Below are 19,941 nucleotides of genomic sequence, written 5' to 3' on the forward strand. Positions count from 1 at the left end.
TCAGTCTAAGGAAGAACTTATTACTGATTCCCTACTGATAAATGAAGGGGAGATTAGAGAATTATACTTGAAGAAAAAAAACCCTGCTGTATTATCAAAAATGCTCACAACAATCAATTTGTCATTCAAAGCAAGTTGGTTTGGACTTCTATCAGACATGCAATGAAATCAGAGGTCTTTAAGRAGCAGTCGTGGTTCCTGCTTTTAGAACAAACTACCTTGGTACCATGCTAACCCTCGGCCTCAGCTTTCCGCTAGTTACCTCTATCATGAGCAGATAGCATAAAACTCCTTTTTCATTTATGTTAGGACTTTACCTCTGAAACACAGACTGTTCAAACCAATAAAATACCTTGTGAAAAAAGCAATGACTCTTTCATTATCTTGGTTTGATTTTTTTGTTTTCTTAGGTTTTTTTTTTTCCACTTAGAAGTTTCTGCTTATCAGTTGGGAAGAGTAGGAAACAAAACAGGAAAAGGAGAGAGTAGAGAAAACAAAACAGAAAGCCTCTGTACTAGATTTTTTTCAATGTTTCAAGTAAAATCAAGCCAAAACAATGAAGTTTTTGTGCATGCATATGTATACATAATCTTTACATAGTAGGACTTTTTTTTTCAGTTGAAAGATTGATATTTTTCTACCTGCTTTACTAAAATGTTGATGTGAAAGCTATGCTGTGTAAAATGCATTTTAGAAACTTTCCTGTAGGAATTTGTAAATTAAAATAACTGCCTGATCATATTAAAAGAAAACAAAAATGCTCAGAATTACATTGGCTTCATATTAGTTTCTGGTTGATTACATACTATTTACTCCACTGATGCCAGATAAACCTATCTATTTTTCAATAATTTGAATCATTTCCTGACAGTACTCAGCAGTCAAAAATTCAGCAGCAATGTATTTTCCAATAACCAGATGCTATCTTTTCCAGAACATATGCACATTTTTATCAAGTCTGAGATCTATAAAAACATGCTAAGACACCATATCCCCATAGCTCCTGACTTAGCATTACCTTTTTTTAGGTTAGTTTTGTTACCAATAAATACGTGCACTATGCATCTAGATGTTACTCACATCTTCCTTGGTGTTGATGTTATCTAACATGGAAACAATTGCAGCATCAGAGTTAACACTACTCTAATGAAATCCCTTAATTGGTTGGAGAGAGGGTTAGTAACAAGTATTAATTGCTTTATTCTATACTTTTTCCAAAGTACCAATATCTTTCAAGTTTCCACACTGTTCTCTTGCACACCTACGCAGCATGCAATGCATAGGATAAGGTAACTAGCCAAGTTTTAGCACAGTTGTCTGAGCAAATATTCAAATGGCTCCACCCGGCAAGCGTAAAAACAAAGCAAACAAATAAAATAATAAAATAAAAAATWAATAAATAAATAACCCCCCTTCCTGTAAACTTCCTGAAAAATAGATACTTTTAACTGCGATAAATTATGCTCCAGGTTATACCTTCCACRCCCACATTACACCACGGAACAGAAAGCCAATTGTGTACATACAGCTGCAGGGTAGAAAGTCCTCCTCATTTCTATCCAAAGGGAAGTTATACATTTCCTAGTTTAGAAAAATGGKTAGTGTCAGCTTATAATGTATACTGCCTGGGTTTAGGTTCTGTTCCTCCTTGTAAGGTCTAGATCAAATAATATTTTGATTCACCTTGCAATTTCTCAATTCATTCTGATTTGAAAAATATATATATATATATTAGCACACTTGCATAATGAGCAGCATTCACATATCATTAGTCACTGCYCAGAGCAGAGTCCTCTGGCTGACTTTCTAACAAAAACTTCAGAGAGGTGTCTGTTATCTCGGACTATTTATTCCAGCCACACGGATGCATGCTGGTTGGGAAACTTTCTCCCTGCACCACTGCTGGCACAGAGCACCGACAGCCACCAGAATGTCCATATTCCAAATTTAAAACGCAATTCTGAAAGTCCCATCCTCTTACAGTTGTGATACGTGACATAGGWATAAAATAGGTAACACCCCCTCTTCGCCCTTTCGCCCACCAGCACAAACACACTGTACCTCCTGGCAAAACATAATAATTAAAATGAATCCTTACTGCACTTGCTGTGTGCACAGTGTCACACACAGTGAAATCTCTAACAAATGAAATTGAATTTGAAGATGAAAAACATGCCTCTCAAAAGCGAGGGAACATGCTGTATTGAGGGAATTATTAGGAAAGAATACTCGGGAATAAATGGCACTGCCAGTCAGTTCTTTCCTGCTAAAAGGGGTTGCAAACAATTATAATAATCAGTTATTTTCCTGTTGCTCACCCTCTGACAGGGGGTGCGCCTCTCCTCTCCCCTGGCATTTACTGATGTCCTCCCTTCTGCCTGGTGCTGCTGGCTCTGGGGTGCCCTGCTCTTCCCTAGAGTTTCTCATCCAGGTGCCTCCTTCCATCCCATCTCCTGCCACTTGACCTCGGTAACTGCCTGTAATGGCATTTTCCAAACTTCACATAAGAAAGGAACACAAGGAGTTAATCATGAGGACACGAGGCAGACGGCAGAATCTAAGTGATCAACTTCTTCTGAAGGTCTCATACGCAACATGGGCTTATATAGGACTTCACAGTAGCTTTAGAGCCCTGAATTCAGGGACCTCTCTGGGCAGCAGCCAGCCTGTATGACATACAGAGGTGCTAGAGGAGGTCCTAGGAAAACACATAACAAGCTTCTGGTGAGAACTGGTCTCCTGCTTGAGTGCCACTGATAGGGTCCTGTCAGGGCAGCTCTGCTGCCTCCCACACTCAACACAAGCTAAGGATGTAATTTTCATATATTCATAGAAAAGAATTTGTCTCATTTTGATAACTTAGGTTTCCCCTTCTTCAAGAAAAAGCCAGGAAAAAATACTAGATCAAATCCTCTGCTATAGATCACTTCAGTACACTAGTACAAAGCTAAAAAACCTCAAAGATCCTCAATATCTAGAAAATCATGCCAGTAAGGGCTGAGGGAAGGAAATGAATGYCAGACGTGCTTGGAGCTGCAGGCCAGAGAGGGAGCAGAGAATTCAGATGCTTGGGTTGGGGACCATGCTGAGCCCACGAGGTCTCAAGATGCCTCCGACTGCATTATGCCACCCCTCTGTAGCAGAGAGGATGAAACAGAAGACAACGACTAGCAATAAATATGCATGCTGTCTTTAATGATCTGCAAATAATCTCATTCCACTTCTCTATGGTTGACCAGTCATGCAGGCCTATACCTTAAGAACTGCAGGCTGTATAGTACCTAATAAAAAGCATATTTAGTGCCACTTGCTTAGATATGTGCTTTACATCAATAGTGGCAAAAAYACTTAAGTGTGCTCTCTGGAAGTTTTGTAGAAGGTTTTCTTTGATAGGTTTCACACAATGGAATTTAAATCAAAAGCTGCTRCAAGGATTGAATGCACTTATGATCACAAATAGATGCCTAAGCCCATCAGAAAAGAGGGGAAAATAATGTAGCTTGYACTATGGTAAAAAGAAAACAAATGAATTGGATCAAAAACTGACTGAGAGATGGAACACAAAGGTTAGGAATGAAAAGTCAACGTGTAGTATCTCAGGAGGTTAGCAGAGGGCTATGTCTGCATGAGTTTACTACATTTATAAGTGCAAAGGAAACAGAAGGTGAGCAGAGAGGTGACAAAAATCTACTGATACTACATTATTTTYCAGGTAAATCAAGTCCAAAACCAGGACTGAATGAGGGACATTAGAGAGGCCTAAATCACTAAAGGAAACGAGCAGTGAAACGCGGAATGGGATAGTCTATTGTAAAAATGAGATCCAAGACAAAGACAAGAAGAAAATCTGAACCACTCAAAACTTTCTCAGGTTCTAAGTTTCCTTTCTCAGTTCAGGTAAGACGTACGGGTGTTTTTATGGACTCTCAGTTACTGCTTTTATTTACTGTGAGACCGTGATCGAACAAAACTGTAACACTGAGATGCACAAGGAACTGGATGCTGGACCATGCAGGAAAAAGATGTACAAGCCTATAAATTAGTGGTTTGCTTCATCTGGAAGACGGTGCACAGCACTGCTTTCAGTTGGGTAACTGCAGGATCAGAGTATCTTGAGAATCAAGTAATAAGAATGAGTGGGAAAACTTTAATATCAAAGGCAATTGAAAAAAAATGGAGATCTTTTATCTTAGAAAAGAGGTGACTACCAGAGTCAAAAATAGCATGCATTCTGGAAAAGGAGAACAGGGAGCTTTGTGTGCTCCCGGACACAGAATGTGATAACAATGTTTTTTTGCCCTCAGAAAATGTAAAAAAGCAAACACAGACCTAAAGATAAAGGAAATATTTTTTTCACTGCACTTGTCATTTCAACTGCTGCAGTTACTGCCACAGGCTGTCCCTTTGGCCAGCTCATTCAAAGMCAGATTTGTGGCTTATGCAGATAAAGATCTCCAGAGATATAATAGTTAAGCTAATAAAAATTTAGAAAAAGAAGCTACCTCAAGCTGCACTACTTTCCTGTGGAGCACGTGGTGCCACAGACTCTAGGCAGGCCTAGGTCAGATTGAGCCTGACAACTCCTATACTTCGTCTTCACCTCAGTAGGGTGAATTCCGTGTTGATGAAAAGTATGAGCTTTACAATAAAGGAGAAAACCACTCTTTATTTAATCATTAAAACTACTGCAATAAGGAAAAGCAGCTTCTAAGCTGCTCCCTGCCAGTGGGCTAACTGCACGCCTGGATGGGCTGCGGAGTTAAGAGCAGGAGCTAGCTCGGTCTCCAAGGCCGGTGAYGGCTGAGCTCAGGGCCAGCAGAAGTGCCTCGGAGGTTTCAGATGGCACCGACCAGGCCCTTTCAAATGCCTCTTTGAGCTACACAGTGYGAGTCTACGATTTTATTACTTCAGTTGCTTATGAACAGTTTGAAGGTGCAGAAAAAATCCGGAAATGTACAATTTTATTCCTCTGTGGCAGTACTTTCCTTGAGTAGATTTCTCCTAGAGTTAGCGTTAAGTAATGCAGTAATAAGAGCTAAAGAAAAATATCTAGCGGACATAGTCTTCTGTTTATAAACTGTTTGAAGATTAGGAAATTGCTCTTCCACTGTAAGGACAAAAAAATTTATACTAAATTGTAGGGAAAAGATTGTATTGGATACAACAGTACCAATTCCTATGTTTCTCTGCTATTTGCACTGCTTCCATGGGGCCTTTCTTTTTCTATGTAGCTTAAAATATTAGAGTACCTAGGTACAGTACCCACATTAATAACACATCACAGCATTAACATTTGAGCATTTATGAAGCTATTTAGCAAAAGATCACTGCACCTTAACAAAGCCACAATATTTACAATTAGCTGTGGAGTAACATGAATAGATTCCACACTGATAAGCACGATCTGAAAGCCTGGAGAGGTTCTTTGTCTTAACCATTAGCTCAAATACAATCATACATAATAAAACACCTATTCTAGTCCCAATGTGATTTATCCCTTCCCTTTTTTCTCCCACCTCCATAATTACTCATCAAAAACTCACTGTCTTCTATTACCACCTCAGACAACACCTCAAACACTTCATTTCTCCCCAGGCTTGCTGTATTTATTATCTGACTTATACATCTGTTTTCTATTTAGCCCCATAGTCATACAGTTCCAGACAATCTGTTCATACAGCTCCATTTCAATCTTCCTGAAACCAAAAATGAAGCAATTTGTCAGACACGGTTAATGATCAGGCTCAGGAGATACATATGCACATGCTCACAGATACATACATACATACATACATATATATATATATATATATATAAAAAAATACGCATATATAAAAATATAATGTACACACACACACAAAAATAGTTTTTATATATACACAAATCAATATGTATCCAATAACTTTCATGCTCATTCATTTCAGTTGTGCACCACATCTAGGACATCAAAGAGGAGGATGTGAAATGACTCTAGGATTATTTCAGGTTGTCTAATGATCTGGAACCACTCCTGATTTACCAGCTCTGAGCAGACAGACTAACCTGGCTGGCTTAGTGAGATTACCTGGGCTGCCTAGTCCAATTAAGAGGTAGAAAATGAAACAGCTCCTCCAGAGAACACCTCAGAAGGTTCCTTCTCCAAGTGGCTTCTATTGAGCAGCTGGATGTAATTGGAAGCTGCAAAAAACTGGGCACCTGGGGAACCTAGGACCCCTAAGACCCTTAAGACCTAAAGTTAACACATTTATACATCTTTCTAAATACAGAGCCCAGAGCCTGAAGCAACCATAGGCTCTTCATCTATGGTCGTCCATCTTTCAGGTCTAACGGGAAGATGGCAATGCAGATGTTACGTTCAACTTCATCTGGATTTTTTTCTTTTTAATTAATCCTTTGTTTCAGACCTTGGATAATTACACAGTTTGGCTTCAGAAGAAGAGGAAAATTGCTGCCATGAAATGAATGCCAGAAAGTAGTCCAGAAGAAAACAAGAAAGACCCTTGAAATGTCCTCTGTTGAGCTATAAAAATGGTAGTTGACTCCTCCCAGTAAAAGGGAGGAGTAAAAACTCCTTAATATTACAGGTTTTTTTCCAACATCCTGGACAGAATGGTCTAAAAGAAGTTACAGATTTTTTATTTCACCTTGCAAGATCCTGATTTTTGAGAAAACATAAACAGCACTATTTGAAAACAAGACCCTTTCAAAGTTTCTTAAGTAGAGTACTTAGTTTTAAAAATAAAATACTGGGTTTTAAGACTAGCATTTCAAAAGTGATTTTGTAACATTTGCAATACACTAAATGTTTTTTTTCCTGAAGTGTTCAGCACTGACACTGCATCTTACTTTACAAAAGAATATACTATTTCAACTCAGATTTCTACTTACTGACTAGTCAATAAACTATTTTACTAATGAAATATATAAATTACATTAAAGAGTGGACCCTCATCAGCCATGTAAATCAATTACATTTGGTCCATTGGTACATCTTTTTCTCTCCCTAAATTAGTGACATGTCTGACATCATATATCTTTCAATCCACTCTGACTCACACATTCATAAAGCTTCACTTCATCAGATACATCTTTAATTTATACACTACAACCTTTCCTAAGATGAGCTTTGCTATCTACCAGGGCTCCAGACAAATATACGGGTACAGCACTTGGAGAGCTCTGCTAGGAACTTCTGCCCACTGAAATTTGGTTAGAACCTGAACAGAATGGGCTTTTCCTTGTATGAAAAGTTTAAAGAGCTGTAAGATAGCACTTGTGATCGCAGTGGTAGATCAGGAAAGCACATGTGAATTTTAGGTAGGCAGCTAAGGGGAGGAGTTCCTACACCCCAGGGAATAGTGCATGTTTCCTCAAAGGTCAGCCAAAAATCAGGTGTTACCACATGACGTTGGGTCTGCCTGATGACCCGAACAAACTTTATAAATTGACCTTTTCTTCTTCTATAACAATCAAAACAAGGGGGTTGGGAAGAGAGATGAGAAAAGATTCCTTGCCTGGGTAGCTGAGAGAAACTGCAGAGACAASATACAATTTAATGCAGGTGCCATGTCACCTTGGAATAGAAAACCAGAGCTGAAGAACATCCCAAGGATTCTGCAGAAGCAAGATGTCTCCTGAGCCTGTGACACACAGTTATCTAAAGCTAGAAGGGGCTCAGAAAAACTGAATACTGAGTTCTCAACTTTCCTTGTACATCATAACCAAGTCTCTCAGTTATTTCCTCTGCAATAACAGACAATTTCTTACTATATTACCCTTTTAAGGGGTTCCCCGAGTTTTATTCTTTCATTCACGCAAAAAAAAGGTTCAAAGGCTCGAGAGGAAGCTGATACATTTCAGAGGCTCTCCACTTGTCTTTTGAAACACTAAAATCTCTCTCAGAGGATCTAGAGCAAATGCCTCCTCTTCARGAAGAGCAGAAATGGCATATGATTGTGGTTCTCTATTTTGGTGTCCTGATAAACAGTACTAACAATTCATTTTTCCAATTTTGCTTTTGAGTGTTTTTCATTGCTGTATTTCTTTGCATTCTCTTTTGTTCTATTTTGAATCCTCTTTTACAGTACTTCAAGTTTTTGCTTTCTGGCTTTTTAGATTACTATTCCTGCTCCAAAGTGAGTGACTCAGCCACGTTGTTTCTGAAGTCTCTAAGGAGCTTTTGCAATTGCCTATGCTCCCTTTGAATGAGCATCACAATCTCAACATGTTGGCTAATTTTCTTCTCTAGTTCTCCTCAAAAATAAACACTGACACTATTCTGTTTCTTCATATATTCCTCTTTTTATCTAATTTGGTCTGTCTACACGTTAATTTAACTATGCATTGCTTAATTCCCTCTAGCACTTCAAATTTGGACTGTTATTAAATTATGGTCAGTAATTCTGTGTTAAACAGTCACTTCATTTCACCATAATACTTACACAAAATGAAATATAAAGCACTATCCCATCTCATTACAAAATGAGCCAGTCCCTCCATTTCTGAATTGCRTAAGTGCAATAGTCGACATTAAATGAAAATCCTACTTAATACTATTCTTCCTAGTCTAATTGCTGAGCCAGTTTCTCCAGCTTTTATAGGACCATTTCATTATTTTTATTCAGATATCAGTACATTTTCCCTATAAATCTACTTTTCTTATTTTTCTTCAGTGGCCTTCTCCACTGAGTCAGTGCTTGAACTATTTAAATCATTCTTGTCCACCCCCTGTAACTGATTTCTATTTGCAATAATAAACTATGTCTTTATTTTCAGATATCAGGAAAACATGGAAACAGTCATTGATATTATTACATGCTATTAATACCACATGGTCAAACTAATTCAGTTTAATCCATTATCTCACCAAATTGATTATCCTTGCAATAGATGAATTTCCTTGAGTGATAACAAGTATTTTTCCATGATCATATTAATCATTATTGGATTTACCAGACAGTTTTACAGGAGCATCTCCCCATGTCAAGCCAACCTTGCCCAGCCCAAATAAACTTGCTCATGTGATGCTGGAACAGCTGTACAGTTCTTCCCAATCAAAGCAATGCTGCAGTTGGCCTTGACACTAACTATATTTTTGTAGAGACTACCCAGTGGTGCATTTCACTACCTCTAATCCCAGAAAGTCAACTATCTTCACAGCACCATTTCATTCCTTTCACTTTACCTCAGAGCTTTACACTTCCAGYCATCACTACTGTATCTTTTAATGCCTCTGTGAGAGAGGGAGAGAAGAACCTCAAACAGCTGTCGGTTATCTGTGGGTGGAGGATCCAGAATGTGATTTARTCCACCACAGGTGCAGAGATATCTTTACTAGCTCCATAGACACTCATCTTGAAACTGRAAGCACAGGGAACATGGGTGGGAAAACATCAGCTGGTGCATCACAGCACCAGCATGGTCCAGCATGGTTTGTTAGGTCTAGCACAGAGCACTTAACTCTTTCCCCTTTCCGCTGGCAAGAATCCCTGACACAGAGCCACTGGGGAGACACCAATATCGAGCTTCTTATTCCAAGTGAAACCTGTCCAATGTCACTCCTCCCAAGGCTACTTTGGACTGCAGAGAACAGGACTGAGCAGAAGGGCCAGAAGTCAAGAGTGGGGGATTGTGGGACTGCCATTTGCCCAATCCCTGGATCCTGTAGACCAGGTGAAGAGGTGTAAAAGCAGAGAAGTAAGCAGGAGTTGGAGGCAACCTTGTGGCAGGAGTTCAGCAGAGCCCTGGCTCAAGTCAGACAGCTGCCAGGAGTCAGGCTCGAGGGTTTGATAGTGCAGACAGTCAGAGATACCAGCAAGAGGACTCAGGGATTTACGCTGTCAGAGCAGACGTACCCCATGACTCTGTGTGACTTCCTTCAAAACAAATTTCTGGTTAATGATTTGACTATGTGGATCATTTTTCTTCTCAAAATAAATAAAATATCAAAAGTCACCACTGACCACAATTCCCCAGCAAGGTACATCAGTCTGACTGCTTCTTTCTCTCAAGAGCATCGTTAAACTGTTCAGGATTTGAGCCAATATCCGTTGCAATTGGTGGGGATCTCCTGGTGACTCAGAGGGTTTTGAAGCAAGCCCCAAACAATACCTGAGCTACTTGTTTACATTTTGAAGTTTATTTACATGAAAGTCTTCTTGTTTAAATGTTATTAAATGAGTTTAGAGAACCTATTTCATTGTAATTCAAAGTATAGCAGACTTCAGAGTATTTGGCCTAGAAAACAAGCCTTTCGATAATAAACATCAGAACACCAAATACTGCAGGACGGACTGATATAGATAATGAGTTAAGGTCCTAATAGCATGAAAAAACACACTCTTGAGATTTTCAAAATTAATAAATACCAAATTGTTCTGAATTGCTTTTTAAGACTCTAAGTTCGAATTTAAAAGTTTTGCTAGAAAATATAAGAGCTATACATTGACTTATTGACACAGCATGCAAACCAGACCCACAGAATTGGAATTTTCACAAAATCACCTGATTTCAGGAAAGAGAACTTTAAGAAAAATGTAATGAGGCACTCTGAAACTGAAAATGGTCAATGTTGTGATAAGGATCTCATTTTGTTTGTAGGAAAGTCTTAGGTATACTTTCAACAYGAATTATGAAGGCACCACACAAATCAGAAAACGGTGCTTAGATCTTTTGAAAYTACATTAACATTGCGAAGGAAGCASTGCTGGGGGAGTAATCACATACCACTGTATTTGCAGCGCTGATTTGCGTASAGATTTTGAACAATATACTAAAAAAAAACAACCACCAGACCCTCCCCCCCCCCAAGAAACTTAACAGAGTAAATAAAAGAGTTTACCTGGATCACTAAGAAAGTCATCTGAGTTGTTCCATGTCCTACCATCCAAATACAACGTGCCATTGGTAGAGTTAAATTGGGTGTAGTCCCTGACACACTTGTGTCGCAAATTGCCCATGAAGAGCTGGAGGCCTATGAGGGCAAAGACACTCAAGCAGAAAACCGTCAGGATCATCACATCAGCAAGTTTCTTAACAGACTGGATAAGTGCGCCTACAATGGTCTTCAGGCCTAGGGAAATAAAAGCCAAGAGTTTACAGACTTAGAGGCTGAAACACGTTCTCAGTTAACTACTTTTCATGAGGAAAATCTGCATAGAAGGTAAAATCAGAAAAGTTTCTAATATGCTTGTAATTTGACAACAGAAACAAGAGACAGGTGGCTCCTAAGAACATTTAGCTTGGCATGATTGTGTTTGGACAAAGACCCTTATTGTTGCTTTTAAGTCAAAAGTTCTTTAAAAATGGAGGGAAAGAATCAGCTGGAGTAACAGTGAGAAACATGATTAACTAATCATGCCTAAGAAAATACCAAAAAAAATGTTATGTTTTCATGGAGCTGCAGTAAATATACCTACAAAACCTAAATCTCATTGGCTTTTGAGAAGGTGAGTTAATTTTAAATCACTCARGTGATTCTGATAGCTTTATCCCTCACATAAATATGCGAGAAGGAATGGAAGTGTTATTTATTGTCTGATTATTTTATATACTTTAGCACCAAATCCTGTTTTCTGTCCTCATGTGACTAAAACCACTGTTTTCTATTCATTTGCTTCGGGCAACAGGAATTTGGGCTTAGAAATAAGCCAAATAATATGTGCAGTCAAATAAACCCAGTGGAAGCTATTTGAATAAAATAACCTGAGGATCTAACAATACCTGGGCAAGGTTAATCAGGTTATAATATGCGGCCAATGCAGATAAATCATCTTATTACCAAAAAAAAAAAAAAAAAAAAGAAAGAAATCTTAGGTTACACAAATTAGCTCCTTCTGTGTAATTCCGCTAGTATTTTGCCCCATAACACTAACTTCAGTTTATTATCCTATATATATATAGGATTCTATTTTCTCAAAATATATTTCTTGCTTTTGAAATATTCGTGGAGATCAGCACTATTTGAGCTGACTGAACAAAAACTGCTCTTTTCTAAAAAAACCCTTCTCAACTTGCACACTGTAGTAGGAGATTCATATCAGTTGCACACTGGTAGCAATTTTGCTGTTTCTTTACTATCTGGATTTAATTAATACCCAATAAGTAGTAAGCAGTGCTTCTGATAATCAGTTCACCAGTATGGCAGCAATAAGGGAAACTGAGTTAAATGGAAAAAAAAAAAAAAAAAAGAAAAAAGAAAAGAAAAGAAAAGAAAACAGGAGGAACTCTCCTGGGGCAATACTCAGAAACACATTGGTTTGCTCACTGAATATGATCATATGCATTAGATCTTAGTTCCCTGGAATTTCACTCCAAGAGTTTGGCATTCACAAAGGCTGAGYTAGTGCTGTATGATTTAAAATAACATAAAATTGTATTTGAGGAACTACAGGATGGTAAGATGTGTTTTTGCCCTTGCTTAAAAGTCTGCTGATAAAGGCAAAGGAAATCACAGTTTCTTAAAGAAGGATCACCTTTAGAATGGCCAACTGGTCCAGCAGTCCCTGAGTCCAGCAGCCTAAAATATTCCCACATAGAGTATAGCTTTTAAGCTAACCTGCAGATGATATTAATGGCTTTAGAGTGGCCACCCATCAGATGGTTCTGAACCACCCAGTGGAGATAGTCCACTTCCTCTGCTGAACTCTCTTTGCCTCTGTAAAGCTAGTCTGAGGCCTGGTAAAGATGAAGATGAAGATGCAACCCTGTCTAACATGCTCTAGGTGACCCTGCTGAGCAGGGAGGTTGGACTAGATGATCTCCAGAGGTCCCTTCCAACCTTACTGATTCTGTGATTCTATGATTCTATGATTCTATGATTCTAAGGTAAGTTCCTACTCTACGCAAAAATACAACAAAAAATACTGTAGCACAAATATGAGGCAAGAGCTGGATTTTTATGACATCAGCATTCCTCCTCGAAGCAGATTTTACAAATAAGGCCAGTTCCTGTTCACATACCTAGAAAAAGGCCTGCTTTGAAATTGTGCAGTTCATCTGAAAAGCTGGCTACCTATTTTAATGCCTAAGGGAGAGCACAGCTCTTCGGATAATCCAGTCTTGGACTGATTTTATACCCAAAGTGAAACTAGTTTTAGTTGTAGCCCAGCTCTGAAGAACTCCCTTGGGTCTCTTCCAGTAAGAAGACCTTTAGGACAGCATGATCTTAAGCTAGCAAATAATGGGGCAGGAAAAAAAGGCATATCATTTATTATTCCAGTGGGATTTTTTTTTCTCTTTTAATATCTTGAAATGTTTTGTATGAAACTCATTTTCAGCTGTCCTTYGAAAATATATGTTTCTTCACTGAAGCTGGTGCAACTTGGGAAATTTGAGACTGCAAATTGAGTCTTTAAGRGAAAACAGCCAAACCACAGATTCTTTCACTTCAGTAACCACTGTGAAACCCCTGCAGAACATCCCTTTCTGTAATATAAATATAAGCTTAGACCTTGTATTTGTATTGCTTAAGTACACTAGGACAGACCACAGTTTGGCAGATACTCTGTACATACCAAAAGTCATATCACATTGTAGATTCATGAGTTTTCTTTTCCTCCTTAGGATATATTTAAAAAATAACTCTTTCAAGCCCTTATTCACATGAGCAGCGACAATGAGAGTCCTAATATTAATGCAGCTATTATATTAATATTAGGAAACAGGACCCRAAAGAGCCTAGTAGCAGGTAAAGACTATCTGTTTTCAAATTCAGGTCCAAATATTGATCATTTCAAGGTCATTTCATGAAACTTTTTTCCYTCAGTTTACTTAACTGAGATTTTAAATAGAATAGTAATGCTATATTATTAGTTTTACAAGTTCATTCTTTGCAAGTATTAAATATATYTATTTTTATGAGAGGGCTTTCTGCTTTACTTTACGTATACACACACACATATATATATGTACATAAATGTGTGTGTGTATACACATAYACATAGAGCACTGAACAATTTAGGAGGAGAATGTCTCTATAACACAACATCTGTATTATAGATCACTTAAAAATAACTATTACTCTTTCTTCTGGAGCTTTTTTTGCAACTTTCCAGGAATATCATTTGGGGAGTGCTATATTTACAGACTAATTGTATTTTTTTCTCACAGTTTAAAAAAAATGCATCCAGAAAGTTAAGTGACATCCATAGTGTTGCTTAGTACAATTCCTTGTTAAGTAAAGTGCTTAAATCAGCATTCATTTAAACTTTCTGGACTCGGTAATTGGAAGAGCTAGGGGGAAATAAGGACACTCAGAACCTCTTGCAGGTGCTCTGCACTTCTCTGAACCAATCTCCACATTTTGTAAAAGCAATGCTAGATGTATTCAAATTTAGAGCACTGTTAAATCTTCTAGATAAATAATCCTCCTTTGAAATAATGCCAACGAGAGCACTGCGATGTAGCTTAATAGACAGCACTATTTATGGGGCATTAAAGGTATTTGCTTAATTCTTGCAAGTCAAACATCAAGCCAGGCAGCATGCGACAAAAACTGAGGAGCTGATCCAAAGCTGAGGGAAGTCCACCCATTAATGACAATGTGTCTGTAGATTACACCTTATGGAGTAATCAATAGTCTTTTCCTAAACTACTGAATTCTTTCTGCACTTCTGGGCCAAATCCTGCTTGCCTGACATGAGAGATACCAGATCATCTAAAATCAGTGGAATGAAGGCTGTATAATCAGCCCAACAGCTGCAGAAAGCAAGRAGGATTTGGCCCAAACATTCCTGTTAATACTGGTAGAAGTTAACGGCTWTGAACATCAGATGTTAATCAAATAATCAGTTTTCAAATGCAAATCAGAAACCATAGAAAATGCAAGCAACACCAAACAATGAGAAATGGCAAGATCCCACAACACCATCCATTCCTCCTACTAGATGTAAGAAAATATTAGCATAATTCAGTACGGCATCCATACCAGATGTTGGCAATCACCTACAGAACATCAGACACTGTCATGCACAGTTTGGAAAAGAGCGAAGAGAGAAAGCAAAAACAAAAACAGAGAGTGTGACTTGCGCCATGACTGTCCACACTTAACCTAGTCCTTCTCCTGAAAACGCGCATGTCTCTTATAAATGTCTGTGGGAGTCACAAGAATGGAGAAGAATATTCACTCTTGATGAAAGTATTTTGTGTCCCACATGTGACAGGTAAAAGTTTAACACTGTATTGGCAAACTTCAGTATTTCTATAGATCTTTCCATGAAAATGTGATTGTCAGGTTAGTCTCCAAGGAAGACACTAACATGTCAGATACTTCTCACCACTGGGCTAGCTAGTTTTTGAGGAAGTGATTTGCCCACCATAAGGATGAAATTCATCCCTCTGCAGGTGGACTTTGGTGAGATTCATGCAGTGGCTAGGGGTCAATCTCCTCCACAGAACCTTAACTCTTGGGCTCCGAGCTCTGTTGTGGCTATCAGTAAAGTACTGGATAACATTCACAGTGCTWTTTATAGCCTTTAGACTCACACCGACTTAAATGGGAGCTGGATCAGGCCCCAAAGTGCCTTGGCCCAATTTTCTATGAGGTCACCTTTTGCCTGTATCCTGTCATTTTCTGAGAGATGTGTGTGATGTGCATGCATGTTCTAGAAAGAGCAGCAGAGCTTGTGTGCACAAGGCACTTTACGAAATCCTGACGATCATCGTGGTCTGCATTTCGCAGGCTTTCAGAAGGGGCAGGGGGTAGTAGAGGTGGAGGAGTTATCTCAGGGCTTTAAATTACCTTAGTTATTAGTTATTACAAAAATTTGCTGATTTTTATGCAGATAAACTATGATTTAAGACCCACTATGGTCACAGACAAAGTTCTTATCGACTCTAGTAGAGTTTGAATAAACCATTAATGAGCGAAGAATGAGTGACTTTATAGGGTTTTCCTACAGCTGACAGAGAGTACTGTGATTCCTATCTAGATTAAAAGAATCCAGTTGCCATGGCAATATGCAAGATGCTAATTAATAAATAAAATTACTGACAGTTAGGGGTTTTATGCTTACGTACAGAAAATATTACCTACTTCTAAGCACSTGAACAGAAGGGACATATGAAAAAATTAAAAACACTTTTCTTTTAATGAGTCTGAAGGAACRTCCCGTGATGCAAGACAAATACCCAGATGCTGTATACAGCATGTTATCCCTGATATTATGGGTGTTTGGGAAGGACTGAAGGAACTGGGGTTGTTTAGTGCAGACAAGAGAAGATTGAGGCAATCCGTAACAGTCCTCAGACACATTGAAGGCTGCCATTGGGGTTAAGGTACTGTCCTGCCATCCTGCATGGTGCCCGTAGGGTAAAAAAAAAAAAAAAAAAAAAAAAGAGATGATGTTGTATCAAGGGAGAGAGCAAGGCTGGACAGGAGGGGTGGATTCAGAGACGGCACCCACAGGAGAGCGATCCATGGCCCTGCGGAGCAGCAGATGCCAACATGCAGGCAGTCAAATCTCTGACCAGGAAACATGTGGCTTTCAGGTAGATACTAAAGTTTGGGTTTCTGAATTTGTATCCCTCCTCCCCCAGCAAGCCTTCTATTGGCAAAAATAAGAGGAAGATGGCTTTGAAGGGTTATTAGGAGAAGTTAGGCAATAAATATCAGGCCAGATTTGAGGTATTCTCAATGCCACCTTGGGCCAGGGCTGCAGACTCCTACGACTTCACGTGATCTYTTTGAGTCCTGTGAGTCTATACCCCCGAAATGTCCCTGATCTACTTGTGCACTTAAAGTTAGGCATTAAGAGTAGGTGAGATTTTTAAAAACACTAATTGTAAGCTTTACTAACTCCCTCTGGAGTCAATAGTGAAACTCATTGATTTCAAGTGAAGCAGAATGCCTTTGAAAACCGGCCTCTAAGTGCTTTACTGGACTGGAGCCTCACACCGCTAAGGACTTGGCCCATCACTTTCGGTAAGCAATTGGACTGAGCATGCTGAGTCCAAGCATGTCTGTGCAAACATAACTACCTGATTGAAAAGTGTAATCAATTTTATAGAGGGAAAGCTCAGGTATTTGCCAAAGAAAATACATTTTCATATCTTCCTCTAAGATATAACAGAGGAAATAATAAACAACTCTCTTCCCCTTTCTTCAGCCGTTCAACRCAAAAATCTCACGGAAGATATTAATGTTCATAATCTATACTCTTCTAAGTCTATTGTGGAATAATATTTTATYCCAGTATAAGTCTACATTATCATTAAAAACTTAGATTGAGCTCTAAATAGACACAGTGTCATGCTCAATATTTCTTTTAAAATATATGCCTAAACAAAAAAATGGACCCATCCTTCTGAAATTAYCTGCTAACATAAAAAAGAAAAAAGAAGAAATGCACTGTGCTTTACACACAGCTTTGCTATCCTTAGCAGCTGTGCATCTCTCCACATCTGTAATTCAAGAACACTCAAGACACAGGTAATCTTGACAAAGAAATCTAAGAATCAGATTTTCTATTAGCATATCTTCCTGAATTATTTGCTGAATTATTAGCAAATAATTCAGTTACTAGTACTTAAAAATGCAGCTGTCAAAAAACTAATTGAATATTCAATCACAGAGAAAAAAAAAGAGAATGTGAATTACTATATATCAYACAAATAATACTCTGCCTTTTCTTTCTTTTAGCCAACAAATGGAACAACTAGGTGTTTAGAATCACTGAAAGGTTTGGATCTATTTTAAATAAAATCCTAGGATCTCTATGCTCCCTCTTCTTTTCACTACAAAACAGCTACAATTTACTGATGTAAAATATGTTTCATCTCCAACTATGATAGAGAACATCAGAAAATGACTATATATAACTCAGCAAAATTGACAGRCTTTTCTTTAAAGAGACTCGAGATTGAGACAAGATGGAAAGTGAAAGGTGTCCCCTGGAGACAGCTGTCCCTCCAAGTTAGTCTTCGAATCACTAGCAAAGGAAGCCAAGATATTCTTTTTTTTTTCCTTGTTGTTTAACTGCTACTATCCCATATGATCTGTAAATCCCTGTTCAACTTGCTGCTCATTTAAAACTTTCCCAAGTAAAAACAGTTTCACTGGGGAAATCCAGTTATGGAAAATTTAAAAAAATTTCTCCTGATAATTATTTCTTTTTTTAAATTAAAGAAAAATTAAAGGTAAGAACTGATTCCCAGAAATATCGGATCTAATGACTGATCACCTTAAAGTATTCCTTCAGAGGTATATTTTGGCATGCACTTGCACTAAGATGTACCTTGCTCTTTGAGTTATTTAACTAGTTTCTGTTTCTTTACTGTTGGAATGAGGGAGTAAAGCCCTGTATCTTCAAAGATGTTTTTCTCACTTTTATTAACATCTCATCTCCAGAATCCCCATTTCCAGCTTGAAATCTGTGTGACTGCTGGTGATTAGTTCTAATCCACATCCCTAAAAGTTTATGCTTTGGCATTTGTTTAGATTTATATTATAGGGCAGATGTTCATTATTTGATGGATGGAAAAACCTTTCTAACCTTACACAGCTATGTGTGAGATTCTGAGCAGTTTTCTCCGTGTTTATTTTTCACATGTAATTGCCAACATCTGTTCAGGATTATCACCAATAGGATCTACCATGCACGTTTTTTTCTATCTTCTCTACCTTGCCATGCAGGTTGGAGATGTTAAACACTGAGGCTGAATGAGACCTGTCCATAGACAACACTTGGCAAGAATGCATTGCCATACAGTTTGTCCTAAATGGACTCTTCCCTGCATACATTACTATTTATTTATTATTATTTCTTTTTATTATTTTATGAAACAGAAATAAACTAGATCAAAAGCTATGAGGAAAAAGCTTCATTTGCTAACAAGATTATAGCAAAAACATTGATTTTTTGRCAGGGGGGATTCTTTAAAATATGTAAAAATGGGTTGTGAARTGCTGAATCTACAAAAAGCAATRATGAAACTTCTGATCACTTCATGGTCGGAAATTAAACAGTCTTTCTATCTCAGGCAAATGAGTAAACACAAGATAAATTAGGCTATCTATGTTCTCTGTCTTGAGCAGGTCTCAGCTCACAGCACAGATTTAAATCCCTCTATCAATGTGCTCTGAAACTCTTAAACATTTTGAGGCTACTTAGCCTTCCATTTTTAAAATCAAAGATTTTAATAGAATTTCATTGTTATTTTCATATGGTTCATGCATGAGTACTTTATGCATGTGATTCATGATCCACTGTATATAAGAGTTTTTAMAGTAGAACTTGTTTCATTGAGGTTGGTAGTTTTGGAAGCACTCTGATTCCTTTGGCCCACAAAAACAGTATTGGAAAACGTATGAAAAATATATTCTATTGACAGGTCACATTCCCTACATTCCTCCATTTCCCAATCAGTATCTATGGTTAAGTCATTTGGATTTAYGGTGTTTACTACTGGAAATGGCATGTAGGCTTTAACTGCAGCCGGAGTGTTTAACCTGATTTTCACCTGAAATGACTGAGATTGTTTTCAGCGCCCGAAGTACTCTGAACGTTCGTAAGGCTGAGACATTGCCCAGGTCCACAAATTCAGTTATGTATCTGTAACAAGGGAAAGTCACACACAGACAATGACAAAACACCAGCGAAAAACAACAGTCAAGGGGACAAAGAGAGACAGAGAAAGAATCACTTGTAGCTGAGAGCCAATACAKAAGGATCAGGGCTTCTTACCTGGGATTACTGAAATAGTTTTTAAAGCTCTCAATACCCTGAAAGTCCGAAGAGGTGAAACACTGCCTACATTCACAAATTCTCCTACATACCTGTAGAATTAAGTCACAGTTATTTGGAATTATACAATAGAGTACGAGACTTGTCTGAATGAAGAACGCATTCATACACAGCRGGAGCGAATGCATCCGAATGAAAGGTGCACCCACTTTTCAGGCTGCTCTTTGATGCCATTTGTACTGGGCTTTTCACCGTATAC

The 19,941-nt window shown here is 38.2% G+C and overlaps 1 protein-coding gene across 1 annotated transcript in view; it reads right to left on the reverse strand.

Annotated features, from left to right (window-relative positions):
* Positions 1 to 19,941, reverse strand: part of LOC146589295 (sodium channel protein type 5 subunit alpha-like) — a 213,214-nt gene that overhangs the window by 135,284 nt on the left and 57,989 nt on the right. Inside the window, 2 exon segments of the mRNA XM_085316462.1 lie at positions 10,841 to 11,071; positions 19,459 to 19,550. Of these exon segments, the coding sequence (XP_085172588.1) occupies positions 10,841 to 11,071; positions 19,459 to 19,550 (323 nt within the window).

This window comes from Rhea americana, unplaced genomic scaffold (genome assembly GCF_003343005.1).
Source record: "Rhea americana isolate MKP2758 unplaced genomic scaffold, rheAme1 scaffold_47, whole genome shotgun sequence".
Classification (NCBI taxonomy): domain Eukaryota; kingdom Metazoa; phylum Chordata; class Aves; order Rheiformes; family Rheidae; genus Rhea; species Rhea americana.